This window comes from Sus scrofa, chromosome 14 (assembly GCF_000003025.6).
Source record: "Sus scrofa isolate TJ Tabasco breed Duroc chromosome 14, Sscrofa11.1, whole genome shotgun sequence".
Lineage (NCBI taxonomy): Eukaryota > Metazoa > Chordata > Mammalia > Artiodactyla > Suidae > Sus > Sus scrofa.
The window spans coordinates 38,872,175-38,899,965 of record NC_010456.5 but is presented as its reverse complement, the minus strand read 5'-3'; the positions used below and the strand labels follow the sequence as shown (position 1 = coordinate 38,899,965).

The following is a 27,791-nucleotide window of genomic DNA, read 5'->3' as shown; positions in this document are numbered from 1 at the left end:
GGTTTACATTAGCCAACAGTTTGGCAAAATCATCTAGGACAATATCTATTTTATAATAAAGCATTGAATATCTTCTGTAATTTATTGAATACTGTATTGAAGGTCAAAAAGAAAGAAAGAATGACTTCATAGGTACAGAATCATTGTAAGTGTATTAGTTGTGTCCCATCATGATCCCAAGGCTGACTTGGAGCTGAGGCTCACTGCCACGGACCAACGTTCCAAGGTAGTATTGGACCACATATCACCAGCCCAGGAAAAGACCAAAATTCAAAGTATGGTTTCTACTGAATGCATATCACTTTTGCACCAATGTAAAGTTGAAAAATCATAAGTCAAACCATTATAAGTTGGGGACCATCCTTATCTGAGTTCTTTTCTCCTTCTCATCCTTATCACCTCTTTTTTCTTTCTTTCTCTCTTCGCCTCTCACCCTTCACACTTCTTCCTCTGCACTGTCTTCACTTTGTTTCTTTCTCCCACAGAATCCTTCTCTTATTTAGGCTTGCTTTTTATTACCCATCTTGTCCCAGTGAAGCCCTCTCATCTTTTCCCGATCTCGACATTACCCACCTTCTGCTGCATATTCTTGCCTTGGAGACTGTTCCAAGGATCACATTTCCCTCAGTACCAGGCAGGAGGAGAACAGACGGCACAGTCCACCAAGATTAGCAAGGAGACTTTAATAAAGATCCTGTTTACAAAGGTGTGGGCAGGGATGAGGGACATCAGCAAGGCATGGGGAAACACCAGCACCAGCAACAGCAGAGTTGCTGTTACCACTCCTGAGACTGAAGGAGTGGAGGAGGAAGCAGTTACCAGACTGGATGCTAGGTATAGACTAGCAGGAATGCACCCACTGCCTGTCTTGAAAGGAGGGAACCAAGGGAATAAATACCCTGACTTCACTCTCTTCTTTCCTCTGACCCCCGACTCGTGCTCTCCTTGACCAAATCCACCTGAAAGGTAGAGATCAAGTCCAGTTACTGCAGTCCTTACTGGTCAGCCTCCTGGGGCATAGAGCAGGGTGAAAAAAGATATAGAAACAATCTGAAAGATGTTCGGCACACTATTCCCAGATGGAACACTAATCCACAAGGCAAGAAAGAAGGCCAGAGTCTTGGGAAGGGTGTGACTGGATCGTCCTCTTTACAGCAGCCAAGTAGTAGGGAGCATATCACGTTGAAGAGGTGAAAGATTTGGTATCACTCTACTCTCTGGCTCTGTAACCGTATACTGGTTCATAGCCTTTCTGATATTCAACTTTTTCCATCAAGAAAATGATCGTTCTCAGGCCCTCTCTATTGAGTGTTCAGAGATACTGCCTGAATCATGTAACAATTGTGAAAAACTGCATACTGGTAAGAAAAGCGTGCTGCCTATTGTGTTAGTGCTCTGAAGGCAGGAAGTAAAAAATTGGCTTTCATGAAGAAGAAGCAGTAGTCCTTGGCTGCCATGTCTTCATCTTCTACCTCTCCTCTCCCAGGTGTGGAAGCGTTCTGGAGCATGGTTCTTCAAAGGCTTCCCCAAACAGGTCCTCCCACAGCCTATGCCCATAAAGAAGACCAAGCCCCAACAGCCAGTCAGTGAGCCCACTGCCCCTGAGCAGCCCACCCCTGAGCCCAAGCACCCTACCCGGGCCCCAACTCGAGGTAAGAAAATACAGCTTCTCCTTTCAGAACCAAGGATGGGTTTTGGCTAACTGGTCTACCTGGAAAATATTCTGACATCATGTCTGTGTTCCTATTGAGTTGGTGGACATCCAGCCTTGGGTCTAGGATTCCTGTGTCCCCTTTGGAGCTCACCATGAACTCTTATCAAAAGGTAGCACAAGGAACTCTCCAGCAATGCCAGCCTGCCAAAAGGTTTTGTTGTCATCCTTAATGGAGCATATAGAAGTACAAAAGAGGTGGAAATTGAAATTAGAAGCTCAGAAAGATTCCCAACACTGAAATACATGCTGGAGCCATGGGATTTGGGGCCTGCTAGGAAAGCCTTATTCTATCAGCCATCAGCAAATCTGAAATTGGACTAATTAAAAATGAAAGATGAATGGAAAGGAAATTAGTCAAAGAAAATTACCACTACTATGGATATTATCACTGTTATCTAAGTATTATTATTAATTATTAAAATGATAAAAAGGGAGTGACAAAACAGTAAAAAGAAAAATACCACCCCAATGAAAACATATTTTAATTGAATAAGGCCACTAGGACAGACCAGATAAAGCCCTTGCAGTACTTTTAATTAACACTAAGTGATAAAGTCTGGTCTGAATGACAGTTCTGGAGTTGAGCACAGGCAGTGCTTCTGAAAGGAACATTATAGTTAAAGGTCTCAAAAATCTAAGTGCCCAACTATAACTTCTCAAGGTGCCCAGTACAGTGCCTGGCACTCAAAAGCATTCAATAAGTTCTTTCATCCTGGTGAGGCATTAGCAATTTCTCATGAGCGTTTCCTTGCAGAGACACACCAGATTGTCATATACACTATCCCTGAGGCATCTCCGTTCCACCCCTAGAGCATCTTTCTTCCTGGTTAAACATTACTCCTTCTAGGCCGAGAAGACTGTATAGCATAACTATCAAGATTCGGAACATCTGAGGGCAGGAAGACCTGAATTTGAATTCCAGCTCTACCACTTACAAGTTGTGAGAGCTTAGACGAGTATCCTAGCCTCTCTGAAATTCTTTCCTAATGTATAAAACGAGATTAATAACTCATTGGGTTATTTTGAAGAGTAAATGAGGTACTATAGTTATACTTCATTTTATTGTGCTTTGTTTTTGTGCTCTTCTCAGTAATTGTGTTTTTACATGCTGAAGGTTTGTGACAACCTCACGTCAAGCAAGTCTATTGTGCCATTTTTTCCAACAGTATTTGTTCATTTCGTGTCTCTTTGTCACATTTTGGTAATTCTCAAAATATTTCAAACTTTTAAATTACTATTATATTTGTCCTGGTGATCAGTATCACCTGCATTACCTAGTGACACCCAAAAAAATATTGGCAATAACATCCACAGCTGGTGAATATGTGGATAAATGTTGGTATAAACTGTTGGTAAAACTATAAGTCACCTCCAGCCTTTTGAAACATACTATGGCAAACATTATGAAAATTTGCAGTGGGAGTTCCCATTGTGGCTTAGTGGAAACAAACCCAATTAGTATCCATGAGGATGCAGTTTCGATCCCTGGTCTCTCTCAGTGGGTTAGGATCCAGCATTACTGTGAACTGTGGTGTAGGTCGCAGACACAACTCAGATCTGGCATTGCTGTGGCTGTGGTGTAGGCTGGCAGCTGCAGCTCCAACTAGACCCCTAGCCTTGGAACTTCCATCTGGCACAGGAGCCCCTAAAAAAATTGAAATGTATATATTATTATTTCCAACACTCTCTCTGGGAACATATGTATAAAAGCAAGTACCGGAGTTCCCGTCGTGGCGCAGTGGTTAACGAATCCGACTAGGAACCATGAGGTTGAGGGTTCGGTTCCTGCCCTTGCTCAGTGGGTTAACGATCCGGCGTTGCCATGAGCTGTGGTGTAGGTCGCAGACATGGCTCAGATCCTGCGTTGCTATGGCTCTGGCGTAGGCTGGTGGCTACAGCTCTAATTCGACCCCTAGCCTGGGAACCTCCATATGCCGCGGGAGCGGCCCAAGAAAAGGCAAAAAAAAAAAAAAAAAAAGCAAGTACCAATATAAAAGGTATATGTATAAGTATATTTATTGCATCATTATTTATGGTAGCAAAAATACTAGGAGAACCTAAGTGTTCATTAATGGGGGAATTGTTGAATGGATTATGGTACATCCATGCCATGGTATACTGAGCATCTTTTTAAATTGAATGACGTAAATGTGTATTATAGATTTGAAACTATGCCCGTGATGTCAGCTTTCAGTATTCTTTAAAAAAACACTTACTTAATGAGTTCCAGGCCCTAGTCTATGCCCCCTGGAGTCAGTATAAGAAACAGATAAAATCCATGCTCTTATGTCATGCAACTATAATTCTAGCAGGTGAAACAGATATTTGACAAATAGCAAATGCAAACACAATATAACATCAGATAGTAATAAGTGCCAGAGAGAAAAATCAAACAGGTAGAGGGAATAGAGGCTTCACGTTGAACAGAATGGCCAAAGAAGGGCTCTCTGAAGAGCTGATATTTGGGGAGAAACCTGAATAAGGCGATAAAAAAGTCATAGAATCTTCAGGAATATTGTGTACAAAGGGCTTAAGCTTGGAGCATGCTTGGTGAGTCCTGGGGAAAATCACATCAGATGAACAAAGCACATTCTAGAAGTAGTACAAAGCAAGTATTCCCAATGCAAAGCAAGTATTCCAATGCATTTGCAAAGGAAATAACATGAAATTGAAAACAGTGGCTACATCAAAGGGGAAGTTGGGAGAGAAAACTTATTTTTTTTAAAGTTCTTGAGAGTGATACATGGGCCCTTTTGTGAATTCCTTAACTGATGGGTCTCCGGAAAACATCAAATATGTACTCTGCATCAACTTTTTTCTCTCTCCAGGTGACACTGAAGACAGAAGGGGCCCAAGTCAGAAGGCAGGTACGTTCTGCCTACTCTGTCTTCTACTTTGGGGACAGAAGTCCCTTCCCCAAATCCTCCATTGCCCTTTCTCCATTCAATTCATGCTTTTCTTCCCAGCACCTGACCTGGCCTCTGCTCCTGGGAGAGGAAGCTATGGGCCTCCTGTGCGCAGGGCCTCAGAGGCACGAATGAGCTCATCTGGCCGGGACTCAGAAAGCTGGGACCAGAGCCACAGTGGGGCTGCCAGTGACCCCAGCCGGAGCCCAGCAGGTGAGAGAGATGGGCAAATCCAAACAGGTTTCCTGAATGAGGAGACTCAAAGGATTGGGGAGGACAGTGTTTTATTCATTTATTCATTGGCATTTGGTAGACATTCAGTGAATACTAGTTGAGTGAATAAATGAACACGTGAATGAATGAATGAATAGATGGATGGATAAACAAGGGCTCAAATGAACAAGCACATGGCAGTGCTAATGCAGAATGCTAGGATAAGACCTGGGGATTGGTAAGCCACAGCCAGAAGTAAGCAAGCAGTTTCTGTCCTGAGCATTCAGGCATCTCTCCAAGGAAAAGATCTGATCAGGAAAGGTAGTATCCAGCCCAGTGAGGTGAGAGAGGACAGGGTATTCTTTCAGAAATGTCATACCTTCTGAGTACCAGGAACTGCTGTGTATATTATCCCCATTTGGTCCCCCAACAGCTCTGCAGGAGGCAGTAGCATCTAATAAACTCAAGAGGACTCCAGAGTCCAAACCCTGGCCCTACTACTAACCAGCCAAGGGACATTAGATGAGCTCCTTAACCTTTCTGTGCCTCAGTTTCCCCATTTGTAAAATGGAGCTAATTGAGTGTCCACCTCATAAGGTGTAGAGATTAAATAAGTTCTTATAAATAAATGTTAACTCATTATTATCAACTGGGTAGAGTTTTCACCTCCATGAAACATCTGAGGTTTGGGGGATGTAAGTGGCCAACCAAAAGACACACACCTTATAAAAGAAAAAGCTGGGATACAAAGCTTGTTCTGTGTGAAGATAAGAACAGTCTTTCAATAATTAATAAGATAATAGCAATATGTGCCAGACATTGAATGTTTACCACATGCCAGGCAGTGTTCTGAACACTCTGTATTATGAGGTAGGTACTATTATCGAATTTGACAGATGAAGACACTGAGGTCCAGAGAGGACAGGTCATTTGTGCAAGGTCACAAAGCTGGACGCAACATCATAGAACCTGGGCTTTTCGATACTCCCGATGCTGCTGTGACTTCCCTCGGGGATCTGAGTCCTGGGAAGAGAGAACACACTGAGGGGAGGAGAAGAGGGTCTGAAAGAGCTGAGAACGTGGTGGGGGCTGTATCTGGTTCACATCCAGAGGACCTTGCTCATGCCAGCTGACCAATCCAAAGTCTTTATGCATTGACTGTGTGTGTGTGTGTGTGTGTGTGTGTGTGTATGACAGGCTGTTTCCTTTCCTTTCCCCTGCAGGTTTGAGACGGGCCAACTCAGTCCAGGCCTCTAGACCCGCCCCAACCTCGATGCAGAGCCCAGCACCTCCCCAGCCTGGGCAGACAGGTACCTACCACCCACTCTCCCACCCAGGCCATCACTCAGCTGTGACCCCAGTACCTCCCATCTTTGCTTGCAGAACCCGCTGGGCTTTCTGCAAAGCTGCAACTACCACCTAACCCAAAGCTCTTCTAAGACCCTTAGAATGACTAATACTCTGGGCTGGAAGTCAGCAGGGGCGGGAGGGAGGAGATCATGGTACCCACCTAAATGCAAGAAATATTTCATCCCTCAGTGTTTCCCACCTTCCAACATTGTAACTTCATTTTCACCACATGTACCCACCATCTGCCCTCTTATTTCCTTAATATTTTCTTCAAACTGACCTCCTTTAAAAATGTAACTGTCAGAAGTTGTTATAAACTCTCTCAAGGAAATTTTAAGGACCTCAGACTTTTTAAATAAAGTCAAATGTTCTCAGAAGAATACGTGAGGTTCAGAAAGAAATGATGGGCAAAAAGATCAGTAAGATGAGAAAATCTAAACAAATATGGCTTATGTAAAACACTAGAAATTATGCCTAACTGTTACAGTTAAAAATCTACTATTTTAGGAGTTCCTATTGTGGCTGAGTGTTAAGAACCCGACGTAGTATCCACGAGGATGAGGGTTCAATCCCTCATCTCAGTCAGTGGGTTAAGGATCCAGCATTGCCACAAGCTGCAGCATAGGTCTCAGATGAGACTTGGACCCTGCATTACCATGGCTATGGTGTAGCCTGGCAGCTACAGCTCCAGTTCAGCCCCTAGCCCAGGAACTTCTATGTGCTGCAGGTGTGGCTGTAAAAAGAAAAAAAAAATCTGCTATTTTAAAAGAAACCTATAATAATGGCGTACATGAGAAATCAGTATTCCATACCAGAAAGAGAGAATGTATTAGTTTACTAGGGCAGCCATAACAAAGAACCACAAACTGAGTGGCTTAAAATATCAGAAATGTATGGTTTTCTAGGTCTATAGGGGACCAAAGTCCAAAATTAAAGTGTTGTCGGGATTGGTTCCCCCCCAAGAGCTATGAGGGAGAATCTTTCCATGCCTCTCCCCTAGCTTCTGCAAGCCTCAAGCATTCCTTGGCTTGTCTTCCTATCATCCCACTTCTATTCATGGGTCCCTGTGTGTCCAAATGTCCCCTTTTTATAAGGACCTAGTCATAGGGGATTAGGACCCCCCCCATGACCTCATCTTAATTTAATCATCTGCAAAGTCCCTCTTTCCAAATAAGATCACGATTACAGGAACTGGGGGTTAGGGCTTGAGCATCTTTTGGGGAACACAATCCAACCTATTGCAGGGGGGCTATTATAAAAATCCATGTACTGGCGTTCCCATCGTGGCTCAGCAGAAATGAATCTAACTAGCATCCATGAGGATGCAGGTTCGATCCCTGGCCTCACTCAGTGGGTTAAGGATCCGGCGTTGGCGTGAACTGTGGTGTTGGTTGCAGACACAGCTTGGATCCTGTGTTGCTATGGCTGTGGTGTAGGCCAGCATCCATAGCTCTGATTCAACCCCTAGCCTGGGAACCTCCATACCATGGGCGCAGCCCTAAAAAGATTTTTTTAAAAAAATCATGTACTGAAATTAAAACAATGCAATGACATTCTCACTACCCTGGCCTGCTGAAGGTTTGGAACCCGAGACCTGTCCTCTTTTGCTCAAAAGGGACATGTACAAAGGCTAGAGACGTGTTTGAAAAAAGTAGCCCCTGGTGAGACTTTCCCTGTAGTAGGATCAGTATTGAGAGGCCAGAGACTCCAGAATGACTTTCTCACCATGTCACTGAATGCTATTTCATTGCCCCATCCCTGCAGCTCTCCTCCACATCCCAGGCTTTGGAAATGTAGTAGTAGAGAATTCCCCCAGCCAGTAATGACCCCATAACAATGGCAGACTCAAAACATAAACTTGCCCATTACCTTGCAAATGACTCTTGGCTCCATTTGTTCATTGACCTCCTAATAGCCAGCAAAACATGAAGAGCAAGTATCACCATTCCCATTTCACAGAGGAGGAAGCTGAGGCCCAGGAAGGAAAGACTGGGGCTTGAAGCCAGGCCTTTCCAACCCCAGAATCCCCCAGTGGGAGCATTCCTGCAACCCCAATACCTCTGCACATCACCTGCTGCCCCTGGGCCTGTGTTCACCCCTATGAAATGAGGGGGGACTTGGGGCAAACACCTAAATGATGCTGCCTTCTCTGTTCCAAACTTCTTTCTCTCTTTGTTCCACTCAGGGCCCCCAGGAGGCAGCAGACCCACTCCTGGGCCAGGGGGACGCTTTCCAGATCAGAAACCAGGTAAGGATTTGCTTCTTTCTGTGACTGTGCAAGTAACCACCTCTCTCCCACTAACCAAGGGACGGGGAGAGAAGGAGAGAGGGATGGAGAGAGAGAGCGTGCCCCCAGGGGCTGCCAGACTTTGGCCCATTCTGTATCCTGAGATCTATCTGATGAGCTCTAAGGGATTCCCCCTAATTCTAAAACTTTAGAGAGTCTGTACGAAGACTAGATAGAAAATGACAATACATACAGTGGTTAAGAGCCCAGCCTGCTTGGATTCAAATCACTGCCTCCTCACTTCCCAGCTGTGTGACCCTGGGCAAGTCACTTAACTCCTCTGAGCCTCAGTTTCCTTTTCTCCAAAATGAGGACAGTACAAGGACCTACCACACAGAGTCATTGGAAGGATTAAATAAAGCAATACATAGAAAGCCTGAGCTTGTGGCCTGCAGTGTGTGGAGATCACACCAAGTGACAGTGATTCTCACATATGATACATATGCGCAGCAGTAACACGAGTCACTACAACATATTCATTGCTTTCTAAAGCACAAGGTACTGCACTAAATGCTGAGAGTACATTAGAAAATATTTAAAATAATAGCTATTACTATTTGAACACCTTCAGGTCTTAAAATTCCCATTTTACAGATAGAAAACTGAGGCTCAGAGACAAGTAACTTGCTCCAGGTTGCACAGCTGAGATTCAAATTCAGACTATGGCTACAGAGCCATACCACTGAAGGCTCTGTTTGGCCTCCATTTGAATCAGCCAATGGGACTTGTTAAAAAGCATAGATTTCAAGGCCCCACTGCAGGGTCTACAGATTCTAAGTGGGGCCTGGGAACCTGCCTTTTTGCAAGCCTTCCTAGGTGGCTTTGACATGGACAACATTCTGAGAACCGATGAACAGCATGCTGTGGCCCCTTGTCAACTGGCAGTGGCAGTCCTCTATTGCAGGTCTGCGGGTGACTCTGGTGCAAAGCTAGCCAAGCACCTGGTACACAGTAGGTGCTCATCACTCACGGTTATGCTGCAGCAGTTGTTACTGTTGGGACTCGGCTGCTTCTGTCCCACCTCTCCCCATCTCCTTTACAGAGGTGGCTCCGAGCGACCCTGGATACACAGGGGCCACCGCCCCACCCCGGGAGGAGAGAACAGGGGGAATTGGGGGCTACACAGCAGTCGGAGCCAGGGAGGACCGAGTGGGCCACCCATCAGGCCCCTATTCCCAAGCGTCTGCTGCTCTGCAGCCGGCTGTGGCCCCATCCCGCCAGCCCCCACCCCCAGAGGAGGAGGAGGAAGAAGCCAACAGCTATGATTCCGATGAAGCAAGTAGGTGACGTGGAATGGAGGGGTGGCTAGGAAGTTGCTTCAGGGGTCACTCCGAAACAGATGTGGCTCTGGGGACAGCCCTGTACATTGCTAGCCTCCTAATATGCCAAACCCATAAACATATTAACAAAGATAAAAATACAAATCTGTGTTACTAAATTCACAAAATCGCATCAGCTTTCTAAACTATAGGTGCTATTTTTGTAATGTTATAAAATACATATAACGTCAAGATTACCATTTACCTCATTTTTAAAGAGTACAATTCAACTATATTCACAATGTTCTACCTGGTGGTTCCACAGAATTATCATATGACCCAGCAATTCCACTCCTAGGTGTGTATATAAATACGTATTATTTTACGAGTTCCCCAAACTTTTTAGTGTGTCTTCTAAAAGTCATTTGTCAACCATTATTTAAAATTTCTGATATTTCCCCTTGCATCCATTCATTCAATGATTTATAAAGTGCCTACTCTGTGCCTCTCTCACTCAGACCCAGAGCCCTAGGGACACACACACATATACACACACCCCAGTGGCTCTTCTCCTGGGTGCATCGGGGAGCAGCAGGGGAGAGCTGGGGTGGCCTTTGTGAGCTGGAAGGAAACATGGGTGGGTAGTGTCTGGACCCAGTGCACACCGCAGGGCTGGAGGCATTTCCAAGAGCTCCCAGTCAGATGGAGAGACAGACCTACTCGGAAGAAATGGACCAAGGGCTATATAACCAGTAAAATGACTTTGGCCCATCATGTCACCTCCTCTCGTAAAAGGGGAAGGGAGTACTGCCTTCCACGCAGGCTGAGGGGAGCATAAACTGAGGTACCTCCTGAGAAAGGGTTTTATAACCTGGAAATCATTATGACTATACAGTGTGATACACACATGAGGAATTACTATTAAGTGGCATGCATATCAGAAATAATCATAGTCAACATTTGTTGAGCACTTATTCTGTGCTGGGCACCTTTAGAAGTGTGCTACATGGGTGTGCTCAATGTAATTGTCCCAGTGAGCCTGGAATAGTTGCTTTTCCTATTCCTACTTCACAGAGAGAGAAACAGAGGCTCCGAGAGGGTCGGGGACTGGTCCACGTTCACAGGGCCAGTGAGTGGAGGGGCTGACAGTCAGTCTTATTGCTGTAGCAGATCAGAGGGCAGATGTGGAGGAAATATCTGCTGCCCCTTCTCTTCCAGGGGTCGTGGGTCTGCAGGCTCAGGGGAGAGGAGTCTGAGGAGCCCAGCCCACCTTGTCCGCCATGGGCTGTTTTGACTCTATAAATGCACCTTGTCTATCCCACCTTTCTGCGTTCCCAGACCTTCTGGTCCTTTCTCCCCGGAGCAGCAGCCGATGGTCCTTCCATCTGCCTTAAGTGTCTCTTCACTGATCTGCCAAGCCTAGACAGTCCCTCCCAGCCTGTGTACGTCCCTGTTAGGAGCTGACCCATGATTTATAATAAGCCTGTCTCTGTCTTCAACTCATTGATTCATCTAGATTTGACAAGTATTTATTGATTACCTGCTGGGTGCCCCTAAAAGTACTAGGGATACCATGGCAAAAAAAAAAAAAAAAAAAAGACAGACAAGGTGGCTGATCTAATAGAACATTCCAGTGGAGAGAAATAGTTGACATACCAATGAGTTTATTTCAATTAAGGTTAGAGTCACCATGAAGGAAATAAACTAGGGCGAAGGACCATAAGGGTGGCTGCTTTAGATGGTGTAATCAGGGAGGGCTTCTCTGAGGAGGTGACATTTACACTGAGATGTGGATAATGAGAACACACCAGCCATGTGAATCTAGAGGGAGAGCATTCTAGACAGAGGCAACAGCAAATGCTGACTTGTTTGTTCCTTCAGCAAGTAAGCGAGCCCTGCACTGTGCCCCGTGGGGACGTAGCAGTGAACGAGACAGTCAGAGCCCTTGCCCTCCTGGGACTCTCAGTCTAGACATTAACTAAGCAATTGCACAGATGATGAATGGATCGCAGGTATGCTGAGAGCACCAAAGGAGAGGAGGGTCTAGCAGGATGGGGAGTCCAGAGAAGGAGCTGAGTCTTCCTCTGCTCGGTAGGCCCAGTGTCTAGCCCAGACTGGGCACATGCTAAGTGCTCAGTAAGTGTTTGTTGAATGACTATATGAAATGTCTTCTTAGTACCTGCCTCTGTCCTCTTCAGCCACCCTGGGTGCCCTGGAGTTCAGCCTTCTCTATGACCAGGACAACAGCTCCCTGAACTGCACCATCATAAAGGCCAAGGTGGGTGAGGGGGCCAAGCTGGGGGCCACTCGGGAGGCTCTGACATTTTTAGGGGACTCAGGGAAGGCACTGATGACCATGCCTGTCTCCTGTCATTGCCTTGTCTATCTGTGACAGTGACAAAAGAGAAAAGAGCAGGAATTAGCCATGGCCAATTCCTTTGGGGGAAGACTTCCTCCAGGGATAGTCCCAGAGGGGTTTCACTTTACTGCAACTGCCTCCCTGGAGCAGAATAAGCCAGGCTTCAGGGCAGAGCTGAGATCTGCCCGGAGCCATCCTCAGCTTCTGGAGGGGACAACTGAGGTGTCGCCCAGGAGGCTGTGACAGCCTGACTCCACAGCTGACATGCCCCTGAACAGCTCCTTTTACTGTTGTGGCTGTCAAGCGGGAGCAGCAGACTGAGGGGAGGGGGGGGGACTGTTGCAGATACCAGGACAGTAATGTGGGCTTCTGAGGGGGCAGGAAAGGCAAACCAGCTTGGCAGAGCATTCTGCAGGCTCCATGAGGAGGGAGCCAACCCATCTCCAACCCCAGAGGAAACCTGGTTGACGCCAGTGCAAATCCTAGGAGGTAACTAACCAGGACCTCCCCCGACACCAAGTCTGGTCTATAGAGAAAAGGCAAGGTTCAGGAACCAGACTGCCTGTGTTCAAATGCCAGCTCTACCGCTCCTGTGTGATTTAAGGGAAGTTATTTAACCTCTCTGGGCCTCAGGGTGCCCATTTGTAAATTAGGGATAATAATAACAGAGCCTCTCCCAAAAGAATGGTAGTGTGTATTAAGTGGAAGGAGGCCACATGTCCCAGTCTGTACAGATGATCCCCAGCTGTGTGTGTTGCCTTTGCTGAAATAATCAAGAACTCTCCCTTTCACTCACAGCCTGTCCCAATTTGGATGATCTGATCAATGACGTGTGAAATGCCTAATTCAACTTCTAGATCAACACACCCAGGTCCCTTCAGCAAGTACCTGTTGTGTATCAGTCACTGTGAAAGCACTTGTTACACTCCCTCTATAACACAGTGAGAGATGATCCTACATTATCTTGTTTCATCTTCCCAAGAACCTCTGAGGGAGGGATTATTATTAGCTCCATAGTACAGATGGGAACACTGAGCCTTAGCAAGTTAAAGCCTGAGACCACACAGCTGGTAAGGGATAGAGCTGGATTTGAGTCCACATGTAACCAACCCCCAGCTCTAGAATGGGAGAAAGCCACATCATCTCATCCCCCTTGATACAGGGGCACAGAAAACGCAAAGGCTTATGGGCTGGGCTGCTAATAGTGATGAGAAATGTTATGTGAGAGTTTATATGAGCTAGGGAGTTATATGAGCTAGGGAGTGCTAGTTAACTTTGGCAAACTGGTATGAGGAGGACCCAAGCAAAGATGTTCAAGTTCAAATTTTAAAAGCATGGCATCTGCCAATTTATAACCTCCCAATCTAAACAGACATTCCAGAAATGTTTACGAAACACCTGCTCTGTACTAGGCACTACCCTAAAAGCTGGGGATATTAGAAAAAGTAAGAAAAGGCTGTGCCCTCATGGACTCTGTTGGGAAAATGGACAAGAAACCATCACTATAGCAACTCCTGAGTATTACACACCATCTGGGGCTTTCTCCAGATTAACTTGTCCCATTTAATCTTCACAACGCACCTATGAAGAAGCCTCTGTCACCATTCCCATTTTATGGATGGGGAATTGAGGCATAGGGACATTAGGGACTTGCCCAGATCACACACCAAGGAAGTGGCGGAGCTGGGATTTGAACCAATATTGACCAGCTCAAAAGCCTGTATTCTTACCCATTAGGCTACCCAGCCAGATTTCCCCCTTGCCTCTCACTTTGTGGCCTCCTCTCCCCATCTAGTAGTAGCAAACATTACTTGCATAGGGCCAGAGTGAAGCCTTCACGGGTGAAATCTCATTTAATCCTCCAAGAATCCTATGAAGCAGGGGCTGTGATCAGCCCCATTGAACAGATGAGAAAACTCAAGTTCCCTGAGCTCGCAGGACATAATACATGGGATTGGGGATCAGTGCTGTGAAAGAGGACAGAGGGAGCCTAGAGGTAAGACACCTGCCTCTGCCTGGATATAGGGGGATGGACAGAGCACATCTGAGCCCCAGGGGTGTTGGAATTGCTCACATTAACAAGCCCAACTAAACTCCTACCCTAGACAAACTCCTCTCCCCTGCAGTGTCCCATTTGAGCCTCGTTCCAGCTCTGTGAGGAGGGACAGGCAGAGACTGTGATCCCCAACACATAGATGGAGAAACTGAGGTCTCAGAAGTGAGTGCAGGGGCCAGGGCCAGAGCTCAGGCCCCCTTCCCCTAGCCTTTGTTCCTCTCCCACCCATTCAGGGATACATCCTCCCATCCCAGCAATAACAATCCTACTTTGATGGAGCACTTCCTGTGTGCCACACACTGTGCTGAGCACTTTGCAGGGAAGGTCACGTTTAAATCTCACCACCCCATGAAGCATCCCATTTGACAGGTGAGGAGAATGAGGCTCAGAGAGGTTAAGAAACTTGCCTAAGGTCACTCAGCCAATAAGTGACATGGCCAGGCTTTAAACCCCACCTACCCGATTCTAGTGCTTATCCCAAGATATTGCATTTCCGTTTTCTTCTTTTGGAAAAGGAAGCACACAGAGCAGACTGATGGCTGTCCCTGTTGCCTGTGATAGCCCAGCCCTCCCCAGGCCCTCATGCTATTGCCTTCTCTTACAGGGACTGAAGCCCATGGATTCCAATGGCTTGGCCGATCCCTACGTTAAGCTGCACCTCCTGCCAGGAGCCAGCAAGGTACCATATGGCCTGGTCCTCTCTGCAAGTCGGGCACATGGGCTCTGGAAGGCACCCAGGGTTCCCAACTCAGAGCCTAAAATAGCCCTATCTGTCCCCAAAACCCCTCTTCCCTGATTGGCAAAGTCCTTGCAAGAGGTAAGGGGCAGGCCACAGCCATTCTCCTTCCAGAGGTAGGGGTCTGCTCATTTCTCCAACTCAGAAACCTGGGATCCGGGAGAGAAGCAGATGCCCTGATTATGCCCTTGACCGGCCCAAACACCTTCAGTGGCTCACCATTACTGACCATGGTCTGCCTCCCCAATCCATTTTTATGCCCAACCAAACATCCTCTCGACAAAAATGAGTAACTCTCTCCAGGGAGTTCCTGTTATGGCTCAGTGGTAACGAACCCAGCTGGATGTGAGTTCGATCCCTGTCCTTACTCAGAGGGTTAAGAATCTGGCATTGCTGTGAGCTGTGGTGTAGGTCACAGAAGTGGCTCAGATCTGGCATTGCATAACCTGGCAGCTACAGTTCTGACTCGACCCCTAGCCTGGGAACTTCCATATGCTGTACCTGTGGCCCTAAAAAGCAAAAAGAAGAAGAAAAAAGAAATGAATGATTCTCTCCATATAACTTGAGAAAATGTTCTGTCGTTAAGAGAAAACGTACCGCCGTCCCTCCCACCTTTTTCTCTTGTTCCAGCTCGCTTGCTGATTGTCATTTTCTCTGGGGAGAAAGTGGGATTAGTTTTCTTTGGATTGACCCACTCAGAACACATGGCTGGAAGTGGAAGTGTGCCTTCTTGGGTTATATTTTTTACTTCGTTGTGTTATTTGATACGGATGTCCTAAAAATGAGGCTGATTATATGCTTGTTTACCTGATCTTAGAAAAATGCCTCTCAGAAACCTCTGCAAGTATCAAATGTCCCACAGGACAAAAAAGGACACATGTGTGCGTAGCATGCCTGCACACACACACACACACACACACATTTATCTCACTCTTTTTTTGTTTGGATCAAGGAAGACACTGCCACCTAGCCATGGCCAAACTGGTTGGACACTGCCTCTAACTGCTCAGTGACATTTGCTTCTCCTTGGCACTCTCTTCTTTGCCCACTCCTAAATCCAAACCTGCTTCGCCAAAGAATCCTATCAGTCATTTGCATGTTAGTATGAATTAATTTGTCACCAGGTACATTTCTAGCCTTCTCTCTTAGAGTAAAATGAAAAGTGTTGTATCCTTTAAGGAATTTCAGGTATGGAGGATGCTAGTTGAGGAAACAGAGGGAACCATCCCAATATCCCCAGAAATTATTTCTTCACTGCCTAGGAGTGGAGGGGCACTGCCTCCCTGGCCTAGAAATAGTATTTTTTCTCAAAGAAGGATATCTTTGTTTTTTAATCTTAATAAGTTCAAAGAGAGGGCCCTGTGCCTGGAGGGAGGGGCAGCCCAGCATCCAGTGTTGGTGATGGGACCCTAGAGGATGCCCCCCACTCCCAACAACATGCATTTGGGAGCAACAGAGCCCCTGGACACTCCTTAAATGGAGTGGACTTCTAAGTTACCACCCACCCCAAATGAGCCCAAGGGCTGGGGCTGCAGGGCTGGCTCCCCACTGAGGCAGATGTCTGTCTGTCCATCTCTCTGGGTTCTAGTCCAACAAGCTTCGTACAAAAACCCTGCGGAACACCCGAAACCCCATCTGGAATGAGACTCTGGTCTATCATGGCATCACGGACGAGGACATGCAGAGGAAGACCCTCAGGTGCTGGCTGGGTGGGTGGGCAGGGGTGCTGAGGCTGGGAGACTGAGGCCCATGCTATTCCTGGGGGCCACTCTTTAAAAACATCTCTGTGTGGTTGTTTGTTTCTTTTTTTTCTTCTAAAAAACAATATTTCTGGTAGACAGTTTTGAAAATACAGATAAGTGAAACTGGTAACATCTTGGTGTATGGACATTCAGGTTTAATGTGTATCTGTATTTGTGTGTGTGTGTGTATGCGTGCAAGCTTTTTTTAATAAAGTTGAATGTTTATAAAAATGGATCATCCTATTGCATCATCAGCCATTTTCACTTAACAATGTACTGATGCCACTTCATATTCTTTTACAATGTTGCATTAAAATGCATTTTACATTATATAAGTAATAAATGAGTACATTCTTCTTGTAAAGAATTATAGAAAAAGCAAAGCTGCTTTTAAATGCGAGTCCCTTCCCCCAGCCTAAGGAGTCTTCTCCCTTCTGTGGGTGTATGTATATTCACTATATACATACATACACTATATATATATGTGTGTGTGTATGTATATGTATATTATATGTGTGTATATTATATATGTGTGTATATATACACACACATTATTTTTACAACATAAGAAATACGTTGTATATATCTAGAACTTGCCTTGTTTCTTATCAGTATATCTTAGGGTTATGGCCATGAGAAAAAATTTAAATCTACCTAATTTTTAACTGATTCAGACTATTCCACAGCATGGATTTATCACAGATTTTTTTTCTTTTTTTGGCCTCCCCATGGCATATGGAGTTCCCAAGCCAGGAATTAGATCCAAGCCGCAACTGCAATCTATGCCACAACTGCAGCAATGCCAGATCCTTAACACACCATTCTGGGCCAGGATGCAAGCCTGCATCCCAGTGCTGCCAAGACTTTGCATCAAGCAGGAACTCCTATCACAGATTTTTTTAAATGTTTTATTATTAGGTATCATGAATAGACATAAAAGTATAGGATGTAGTGAGAGCAAATACCCATGAACCCAAGACTCAGTCTCTAAAAATCTTAGTATTTTGTTGTATTTGCTTCAGCTCTTTTTTTTCAAGATGTAAAGCACTACAGATGCAACTTCAAGCTCTTCTTTTTTTTTTTTTTTTTTTTTTTTGGTCTTTTTGCCTTTTCTAGGGCCGTTCCCACGGCAAATGGAGGTTCCCAGGCTAGGGGTCCAGTCGGAGCTGTTGCTGCTGGCCTATGCCAGAGTCACAGCAATGTGGATCCGAGCCACATCTGCAACCTACACCACAGCTCACAGCAACACCGGATCCTTAACCCACTAAGCAAGACCAGGGATCGAACCCGCAACCTCATGGTTCCTAGCCGGATTCCGTTAACCACTGAGCCACGATGGGAACTCCACTCTTCTTTTATAGTCCATCCCTACCCCCTTTCTCTCCTTTCCTCCCAGATCTAAACACCAACCTAAATTCTATGGGAATAATTCCCAAGCATGTCCTATACTTCAGCTACATAATTATGTATCTATAAACAATATATGGCATTTTTTGATGTCTCAAAATTTTTATGTAACTGTTTACCACTTTATCCCATTCCCTGTGGATGGACATTTAGATAGCTTCCAGCTTTTCTCTATTATAAATTTGCAATAAGCATCCTTCATGCTTCCTTGTATTCATATTATTTCCTTAGGGTAGAAACCAAGGAAGAATATTTGCTGGATCATAGGACATGTGGTATGGGTCTTTTTGTTTTTATCAAAATATGGTTGATTTACAATGTGGTACCAGTTTCTGCTATACAACAAAGTGACCCAGTCATAATGTATATACATTCCTCTTCTTATAGTATCTTCTATCATGGTCTATTCCAGGAGACTGGATGGAGTTTCCTGTGCCGTACTCTAGAACTTCATTGCTTATCCATTCTAAATGGAATAGTTTGCATCTACTAACCCCAAACTCCCAGTCCATCCCACTCCCTTCCCCTTCCCCTTCCCCCTTGGCAAACACAAGTCTGTTCTCTATGTCTGTGAGTCTTTTTTGTAGATAGATTCATTTGTGCCATATTTTAGATTCTGGTATGAGTCTTTTTAATTCTGCAAGGCATAAAAACTGCCCCTTCCTACAATATTATTTTACGTAAACATTATTATTGCAGTGTAACATCCATTTAGAAAGTGCACACAGAAAAAGTGTACAGATTGACGAGTTTTCACAAAGTGAACACACTGGGGTAAGAGAACAGAACGTCTCCAGACCATGGAAGCCCTCCCCTGGGGCCCCTTCCAATGACGAACCCCCGCCCCTGGGGATTCACTACCTTAACTTCTAACAGGACAAATTAATTTAGTCAAGTTTTGTGCCTTACAGAAATGAAATCCTACTACATGATTCTTTTGTGTCTGTCTTTTAAGAGTGTATTTGTGATATTCATCCAAGCTGTTTTGTGTTGTTATAGATCATTCTTTCTCATCACTGTTTGGTGCTCTGTGGTGTGAATGTAACACAATTTTATTTGTTCATTCTACTGTGAATGGGCTTTGGTTGGTTTTCTGTTTGGGGCTATTACAAATAATACTGCTGGGAACATTCTAGCAGCTATTCCTTGCACATATTTCTGTTGCATATACACCTAGGAGCATAATGGCTGAGCTATAGTGTATGTGTATGTTTAGCTTTAGTACAAACTGCCAGTTTTCCATAGTGATTGCACCAATCTACATTCCACCAGCAGTGTCTGAGAGTTCTAGTTTCTCCACATCCTCATCAACCCTTTTCCATTTTGGCCACCCTGGTGAGTGTTTAGTTGTGTTGCATTATAGTTTTACATTTCCCTGATGAGTAATTACAACATGTTTCTTTTTCTTTTTTTTTCCTCTGTCTTTTTAGGGCTGCTCCTGCGGCATATGGAAGTTCCCAGGCTAGGGGTCGAATTGAAGCTGCAGCCACAGCCACAGCCACAGCAACACCAAACCCAAGTCACATCTGTGATCTACACCACAGCTCACAGCAACATTGGATCCTTAACCCACTGGGCAAGGCCAGGAATTGAACCCGAGTCCTCATGGATACTAGTTGGGTTTGTTACCACGGAGCCATGATGGGAACTCCCTAATTACAGCATTTTTCAATGTGTATTTTACATGTTTAGGGTTATTTCATAATTTTCTTAAGAAGTCCCCCAATTGCATATGTTAAAAGCAAAAAAAAAAAAAAAAAAAAAAGTCCCCCATTACAGACTACTAAAGTTATTTCTGTTTTTTCACAATTATAAACAAAACTGTGGTAAAACACAACATTGTAAATTAACTATACTTTGGAGTTCCTGTCATGGCTCAGGGGTGACAAACCCAACTAGTATCCGTGAGGACACAGGTTTGATCCCTGGCCTCACTCAGTGGGTTAAGGATCCGGCATTACCATGAGCTATGGTGTAGGTCACAGATGCGGCTCAGATCTGGCCTTGCTGTGGCTGTGGCATAGGCAGCTGTAGCTCCGATTGGACCACTAGTCTGAGAACTTCCATATGCTATGGTTGCGGCCCTAAAAAGGCAAAAAAAAAAAAATTAACTATACTTCAATTTTTTTAAAAAAACAACCAAAAAACTATGGTAAAGATCTTTATAGTTACACATTTTTGCACTTATCTTCTAATGTCTTCAAGACAAAATTCCTAGATGTGCATCACTAAGTCAAAAATAGTGATTGTTCTCAAGTCTTTGAAGACACATTGTTCTGCAGAAAGGATGGTGTGGGTTACACCCTCAGTAACTGAATGGAGACAGTTTCTTTGTCCAGCAGTGTACAGTGTGGAGCTCGGCAGAAGGGTGTTCTGGCCCTCCAAAACCTTACACTTTGTTCAGCAAATGTTGATGGCCAAGGAGCAAGGTGCCATTAGTTCTGGTGTGTCCCCCATGCCCTGGAGGGGAAAGTCCCTTCTTCCTTTTAGGATCTGTCAGGATGAATTAGCATGCCTTGACTGGCCTTTTTCAGGCTCCTGAGGGACCTTTCTCATGAGCTTTCCTTTTTGTGCCTCTCGTCTACTCTGTGCTGTGCAGAGTGGATAACAAATGACAATGCAGTGTTCTGGGATTCAGGAGCGTCAAATCTTGGTTCTGTCTCTTACTAGGGAAAAATCATTCAACCTCTCTGGGCCTCCATCTCCTCTCAAGTGGGAAACTCTGAGGTTTGAGGGAAGGAAAAATTAAATGAGAAGAGGTCAGCTACGTTCCTAGCCTAACTTTGCAAAAGATGGTGCTCAGTGGGTTAAGCATCTGACGTTGCCATGAGCTGTGATGTAGGTCGCAGACATGGCTCAGATCTGGCATTGCTGTGGCTCTGGCATAGGCTGGCAACTGTAGCTCTGATTAGACCCCTAGCCTGGGAACCTCCATATGCCACAGATGCAGCCTTAAAAAAAAAAAATTTTTTTTTAATTTTTAATTAAAAAAAAACAAAAGATGGTCCTCAAATGGCCATAAAGTATATGAAAAAGAGGCTGAACTTCATTAATCATCAGAGAAATGTGAATTAAAGCTAAAAGGAGAGGAATTCCTGCTGTGGCACAACAGGTTAAGGAGTAGGCATTGTCTGCTTGAGTCGCTGCAGAGATGGAGGTTCAGTCCCTGTCCCAGAAACTTCTATATGCCCCCCCAAAAAAAAAAAAACTACAAGGAGATACTATGGCCCAGTTAGAAAGGCTAAAATTAAGACCAAAAAAATCAAAGTCAGATTGAAGAGCAGCCAGAACCTGCATAAACTGCTGGTAGGAGTATAATTGGTGGAACCACTTTGGAAAACTGTTTAGAAGTTTCTACTGAAGTTAAACTTGTGTGTAGTCCATGGCTCAGCAATTCTGCTCCTAGGAAGATACCCAATAGAAATATATACATGTGCACAGGAAAAGACGTGAACATGGATGTTCCATTGCAGATTTATTCTTAACAGCTAGAGACAGCTCAAAACTAAATGCCCATCAGTAGCAAAATTATTATCATATATTTACACAGTGAAATACTATACAGCAAGAAAAGGACAAATATAGTAATTTTAGTAATATAGTCTATATTTTTGTAATATAGACTGAATGAATCTCACAGACATAGTGTTGAACAAAGGAAAAAACCGAGTCTGTATATCTGACTTTATTTGTATGAAGGTCTAAAACAAGGCACTGAATCTTGCCAAGAGGACAAGGTGGCGGTTATATTTGAAGTCAGTAGTGACTAGGAGGGTTCATGAAGGTCTTCTGGGAGCTGGAATGTTCTATATCTTGACTTCTCGGGGTGGTGTTTACATGAATGTATGCATATGCAAAAATGCAGCCACCTAGAAATTTAAGATTTGTGCATGTTACTGCTTGTCAAGTTATATGGTGATAAAGAGGAAATAGAAACTACCTGGCGTCATGCTCAGCAAATAGGAACCTGTATAATTCCTGTGCACATTACACATCCCTTGCCAGCGTCAATCACAGCTCTTGGTACACAGCAGGAACTCAATATATGCTCTTCTTTCTTTTCCCACCCTTTATGTCAATCATAGGATCTCTGTCTGTGATGAGGACAAATTTGGCCATAACGAGTTTATTGGTGAGACTCGATTCTCACTTAAGAAACTGAAGCCCAACCAGAGGAAGAACTTCAATATCTGTCTGGAGCGGGTGATCCCGGTGAGTGTCTCTGCCCCAAGGGGGAGAAAAGTTGGAGGGTAGGGTGCTGCCTTCTTCTGGACCTGTGAAGGATGTGGTAGATCTGTAGGGTGCCAGATAGGACAGGGCCTGTGGAAGCTGTTGGGAGGAGGGTGAAGATTTCTGGTCGGAACACTGGGGTTGCATCCTGGCCATGCCTCCTACCAACCCAGTATTAGCCTCACTTCTGGAGGGCAGTGTGGTGTGTCAGAGTGGCCTGCCTGGGTTCAACCAGCTCTGCCATTTCCCTGCTTCCCGGTCTTTGCCAAGGGTCTGAACTATTCTGGCCCTCAGTTTTTCTTGTCTATAAGATGAGCGTTACAACTGCCTCATAGGAGGGTTGTGTGAAAGATCTAATTAGAACAGAACCTGGTACATAATAAGCAATCATAAATTAACTGTTATTACAGAATATAATAACTGCCTTACCGACCTTTAAGTCATTAAGTCATAAAGCATCATAGAGATAAACAGGAAGCAGGATAATACACTCCTTTAGAGCATGCACTCTGGAGCCAGACTTCCCTGGGTTTGAATCCCAGTCTCTGCCACTTATAGTATAACCTGAGCCAAATTACTTAAGTTCTCTGTGCCTCAGTTTCCACATCTGTGAAAATAGGGTAATATAATACCAACCTCATAGGGTCTTTCAAGGATTAATATAAGAGTACACATAAAACATTAGGATTGTTATTGTTGGATGTGATGCTCACCTTTTGAGAAGGAACAAGAACCAAAATGAGGTTGTCCAATTAGGCTACACCTCAGAATCAGCTGGAGATTTTAAAACCAGAGCTTTATAAATTAGGGTTTATGGGACTCTCCCTAGAGATTCTGACTTAGGGAGATAGTGTGGGACCGAGCAATCTGAATCTTTAGAAATAATCCAACCTATCCTTTTCTACATCTAATCCTCCTAGGGCCCAGAAAGAGGAGCGAGTTGCCAAGGTCACATCATGGGTCAGTGGTTGTGCTCTCAGGCACTGGCCAGAGCTCAACTTTCCTGCAATGACCAGAATGCCTGCTCCCCCCAGGCAGTGGCCAGCTCCCCGTGGGGAAGCCATAGGGGGTGGGACAGGGAATCCTGCAGCATCCTCCCACCAGATGGCCAGCCTAAGGATGGACTCTTTGTGTGCCACACTGTATTTTATAGCACAGGCAAAGGAATGAGACAACAAGGAAAATTACAAGGAGGAATTTATACAAGCTCCCAGTATCTCATTTAAGACCTGCCTAGGCGTGAAGCCTTTCATCTGGGTCTTTGCCTGGTAACAGTTGGCTCTTTAGACTTCCTCTTCTTTCCATCACTCAATGAGTCCAGGTGGTCAGGACAGAAGCCAGGTCTCTGTCTGGGTCATCAGCTCCTGGGTCGGTGGTGTGCTGCTCCTGGGTCTTGCAGTCATGGATGCAGTCCACCCCGGCAGCATGCAGGTGGCAGGACAGGCAGCAGCCTGCAACAGCCCCTGAACTCTGCTGATCGTCTCCTTTGCTCTTTGCTCTTAACCCTCCCACCACCAACTCCCCCTCATGTGTCTATCAAGGAGAGGGACCTCATAACCGCTCTCCTCTGGACCTAAGGTTTCCTCATTTCTAAAGTGGAGGGTTTGGATTGAACCAGTACTTTTCTCACTGTATTCCCCAGAGCCTTAGAATTCTTAAGGCAAAAAGGCCTTAAGGAACCATGGGGGAAGAAGCACCTGTTGGGCCAGACCTGTGCCACTTCAACCAGAGCAGACACAATCTTGACTGTCTTATATATGGGGTTCTCTGCCACTTATGGATTGTATGACCTTGGGCAAGTGGTTAAATCACTCTGTGAAATGGGGATAGTAGCACAACCTATGTCTTAGGCTGTTGTGCATTAACATCATCTCTAATGGTTAGCATTATATGTGTTTTAGCTCAAAGGGCGAATGCTGGAGGGCCACAGAAGCTTGGAGAATCTGTCCTCAAGGCTCTAGATACTAATGGAGGGGTTAGGGGTTTCTGATCTTTCTTATGTAGGGAGATGAGCCCCCATAGACAATGTTATCTTTCCTTTCTGTGTCCTCCCTCTAGATGAAGCGTGCAGGAACCACTGGGTCAGCCCGAGGCATGGCTCTGTATGAGGAGGAGGTAAGCATAGAGTGGGTATTAAAACCATGATCAGGGTCTGGCATCTCCCTTTTCTCTCCCTCCCAGCCTCTTTCCCATGCTTTCTTCCCAAACCACCTGCCTATTGGTTCACCGTGAGACTTGCCTTTGGCCAAGGCATTAGAACGTGAGACGAGGTCGATGCTCTTCACATCTGGAGCCCCCAAGGTGGGGGAAGCCCCACCCTCTCATCCCTGGGAGACATCCTCAAGTTTCTTGGCCTTGTTGGCAGAAGCTCTGCTGACACTTCTGTGCACTAAAACAATGCCACGCTCCCTCCATGAGATGTAAGGAAGACTATTTGAGCTGTGTGTCTGGCAGAAGCTGTAGCTGGGCTTCACATCCATGCCCTGGGCCCTGGGAAATACTCTTTTGAGAAGACTGGTTGGATGTGGGGAGTCTGAGCTCCAAGTCAGACTGAGATCAAGGTCAAGCTCAGCCTATGATCAGAGTCAGGCTCAGTCGGAATCTCAGTCAGAGTAAAGCCACTGGCCCCCATGTGCCTAGGACTGGGCCCCTTGTCTTTCATCATTTGCTCCTCCCTGGAGGCTGGGGCAACTGCTGTCCGTGGTGTTGACTGCACTAGTGCTGGCCCAGCTCCTCCTACTTTCCACAGGCTCTCTCTTAATGATCACCATCCATGTTGCCCAGGCCCCTCCCCTCCTAGGCCCACACACCCTCTTCTACTGCAGCAGGTGGAGCGTATTGGTGACATAGAGGAACGCGGCAAGATCCTGGTGTCCCTCATGTACAGCACACAGCAGGGAGGCCTCATTGTGGGCATCATACGCTGCGTGCACCTGGCAGCCATGGACGCCAATGGCTACTCAGATCCATTCGTCAAGCTGTGAGTCAATGCCTTGGGACTGTAAATGGGCCCCAGAAGGGGTCATGGATCCTTGCAAAGGGAGAACCAGAGAGCTTCCCTAAGATCATTGTACATCGAGGCCCAGAGAGGGCAGCAGACCCACCCAAGGTCACACAGTGAGAGGGATGCTCACACACTGGCTAGGGTGTGTGAGTCTGGAGTCTCAGACTGTCAGATTGGTGTGTCCCCCACCCATATGAGAAGTTTTGTGGCTCTGTCTTTTCCTAGGGATGAGGAGTGGTCAACATGGTTGCAGTAATCCCATTGGTAGCTCCTGGGAATCAGCAACACATTCCTCCAGTAGCCCAGAGCTCCACCACCAAAGCAGCAACCTGGCTTCTTCTGGATTCAGTCTGGAAATGTTCAAAGGAAAAATCTTAGATTTGGGGGTTATTCTAGTCGTCTCAATCATGAGGACTAAGAGAGACGTTGCTATCTGGGTCCCTGAGAAGATGCCAAGAGGGGATTAAACAGACAGGATATTGTTAGGAGAAATGCCTATGTGAGGGAAAGTGGAGGGAGAGTCAGGAGAAATGCCTATGTGAGGGAAAGTGGAGGGAGAGTCAGGAGAAATGCCTATGTGAGGGAAAGTGGAGGGAGAGTCAGGAGAAATGGGACAGCTATTAGACAGCTATTCAAGTCTGGCCCTAAGTGAGGGGAGAGAGAGGGAGGGATGGGTGGAGGCATCCCAGATTCAAGTTCAGCAAGAAGCATGATCAGATGAGACCCATGTCTCCTAGCAACAGGCCTTCCCTAAGTACCCCTGCCATGTTCAGAGGTCAGCTGGGAGCATGCCTTGGTGCAAACATGGCAAAGCTTTCCAAGCACGTCACCTGGAGCCTTGGTTAGTTATGCTCCATATAGTTGGAGATCCTCCAGGCACATCCTTCTGACTGCTGTTGAACCAGACGTGGGATGCAGTGCCCATTTTTGCCAGCTGCTAGTGTGTAAATATAAGGAAGCCGTTTGACCTCTTTGACCCTCAGATTCTTCACTGGTAAAATAAAACAATTCCATTTATTTCCAAGAATGGCCCTAAGGCTCAAATTAGATAAAATATAAAAAGGACTAAAATTGCTCCTGGTACAGAAATATTTAGCTACTCTCAATAGAATTCTGCCTTGCCTATGGCAGTAAAACATGTGTTTACATGGTTGTAGTTGAGAGCCTGAGTTCTGGATCCAGACTGCCTGGGTTTGAATCCCAGGGCCAATAGTCTTCATTATTCTCTAGCTGTGTGACCTTGGGCTCATGCCTTAACATCTCTGGGCCTCACTGTCCTCATCTATAAAATTGGAAGTGTAATATTGGTCATTAAGTCCTGTCTTCCAAGAAGTAGGCACTAAGACTGGACGAGATGTTTAAGAGATTTGTTGGGGAAAGTGCCTTGGATAGAAATTTGAGACAGAGCTGGAGAAGGACCATAGAGACAACAGGCCTGGTTTGGATCTGATCCCCATGGAGGAGGGTGAGGAGTGGAGGGAGGATGGTTGGGCAGGAAGAGCCTTAGTCTGCAATGCAGTTCTGCAGAAGTTTCAACTATAGTGATGGGGAATCTTGGGTGCAATATCTCTCATTAATGGAGCCCTGCATCTCCCAGAAATTGGGAGGCCTATTGTTGCTACTTGCTGAGAGCAGCCTGTGGAGCACATGGCCCCATGAAAACATAGTGGTGAATTCAGAGCCCAGCAGCTTATTAGTCAATCTCCCCCTTAGAGATCTGAGAGGTGGTTTTTCTTGGAGTCTGGCATATAGTAAGTGCTCAATAAATACCTGCCATTGTGGTTATAAGTAATTATCATCACTGTCTTACTCATGCTGAAGAGTTTATTAATGATCTCTTCAGCCTGGGAGATGCTTCCTCCCTCCCCCCATCCCAGCCTCTGATAATAGAAAGCAATGCTTCCCTCAAGGTCATGGCTAAAAATCAGGCCAGGGTGGACTGTGCTCCATATTTTCTTTGAATGAGTATTTAGTTAGCTAAAGAACACACATGTCGCGGGGAGTCTGATTTCTAGGAGTAATTTGGTATAATTTTCTCATATGCTCCAATAGAGAACATTAGCTCATGGGCTACTGTTCTGCACTTCATTGAATTCTAGCCACATGCAAATTGCCTTTCTTAAATAATTCTCCCCACCATGCCTCCTCCCATCTAACCAACCTTCCAGAAGAAGTGGATTTTGCTTTGGTCACCAATGAAACAGCTGCCCTGGTGGCCACTGTGAGAAAGAAAACAGAAGATCGTTTATCGTTTAAGATCCAGTAAGGATTTTTAAAGTCAGATATGCCCTTTATTTTTACACAGCATTTGGTGCCTTTCAGTTGCCCTTCTGTGTCTCTTCTTTTAGATTATCTTCAAAAGCAGTTCTGTGAGTGAGAGAAAATTTGCCTTCTTTACAGATTGGGACACTGAAGCATGGCCAATTATACTTGTGCTCAGAGTTGCACAACCAGTGAGAGCTTGCATTAAAATCCAAAGGTCCAAACTCCTAAGAGTTTTTAGCCCACTTTGTTTATTTACCCAGAAA

At 45.4% G+C, this 27,791-nt stretch overlaps 1 protein-coding gene across 5 annotated transcripts in view; it reads left to right on the top strand.

The window, feature by feature from the left end:
- RPH3A (rabphilin 3A) overlaps positions 1 to 27,791 on the top strand; it is a 294,958-nt gene that overhangs the window by 262,087 nt on the left and 5,080 nt on the right. For all 5 annotated transcript variants that reach the window (XM_021072395.1, XM_021072394.1, XM_021072396.1 and 2 more), the window contains 12 exons: positions 1,487 to 1,652; positions 4,543 to 4,581; positions 4,681 to 4,833; positions 6,057 to 6,143; positions 8,369 to 8,431; positions 9,513 to 9,749; positions 11,928 to 12,007; positions 14,749 to 14,823; positions 16,469 to 16,578; positions 22,115 to 22,241; positions 24,318 to 24,374; positions 25,085 to 25,239. In XM_021072395.1, coding sequence (XP_020928054.1) covers positions 1,487 to 1,652; positions 4,543 to 4,581; positions 4,681 to 4,833; positions 6,057 to 6,143; positions 8,369 to 8,431; positions 9,513 to 9,749; positions 11,928 to 12,007; positions 14,749 to 14,823; positions 16,469 to 16,578; positions 22,115 to 22,241; positions 24,318 to 24,374; positions 25,085 to 25,239 — 1,349 coding nt within the window. The remainder of the gene's footprint in view (positions 1 to 1,486; positions 1,653 to 4,542; positions 4,582 to 4,680; positions 4,834 to 6,056; positions 6,144 to 8,368; positions 8,432 to 9,512; positions 9,750 to 11,927; positions 12,008 to 14,748; positions 14,824 to 16,468; positions 16,579 to 22,114; positions 22,242 to 24,317; positions 24,375 to 25,084; positions 25,240 to 27,791) is intronic.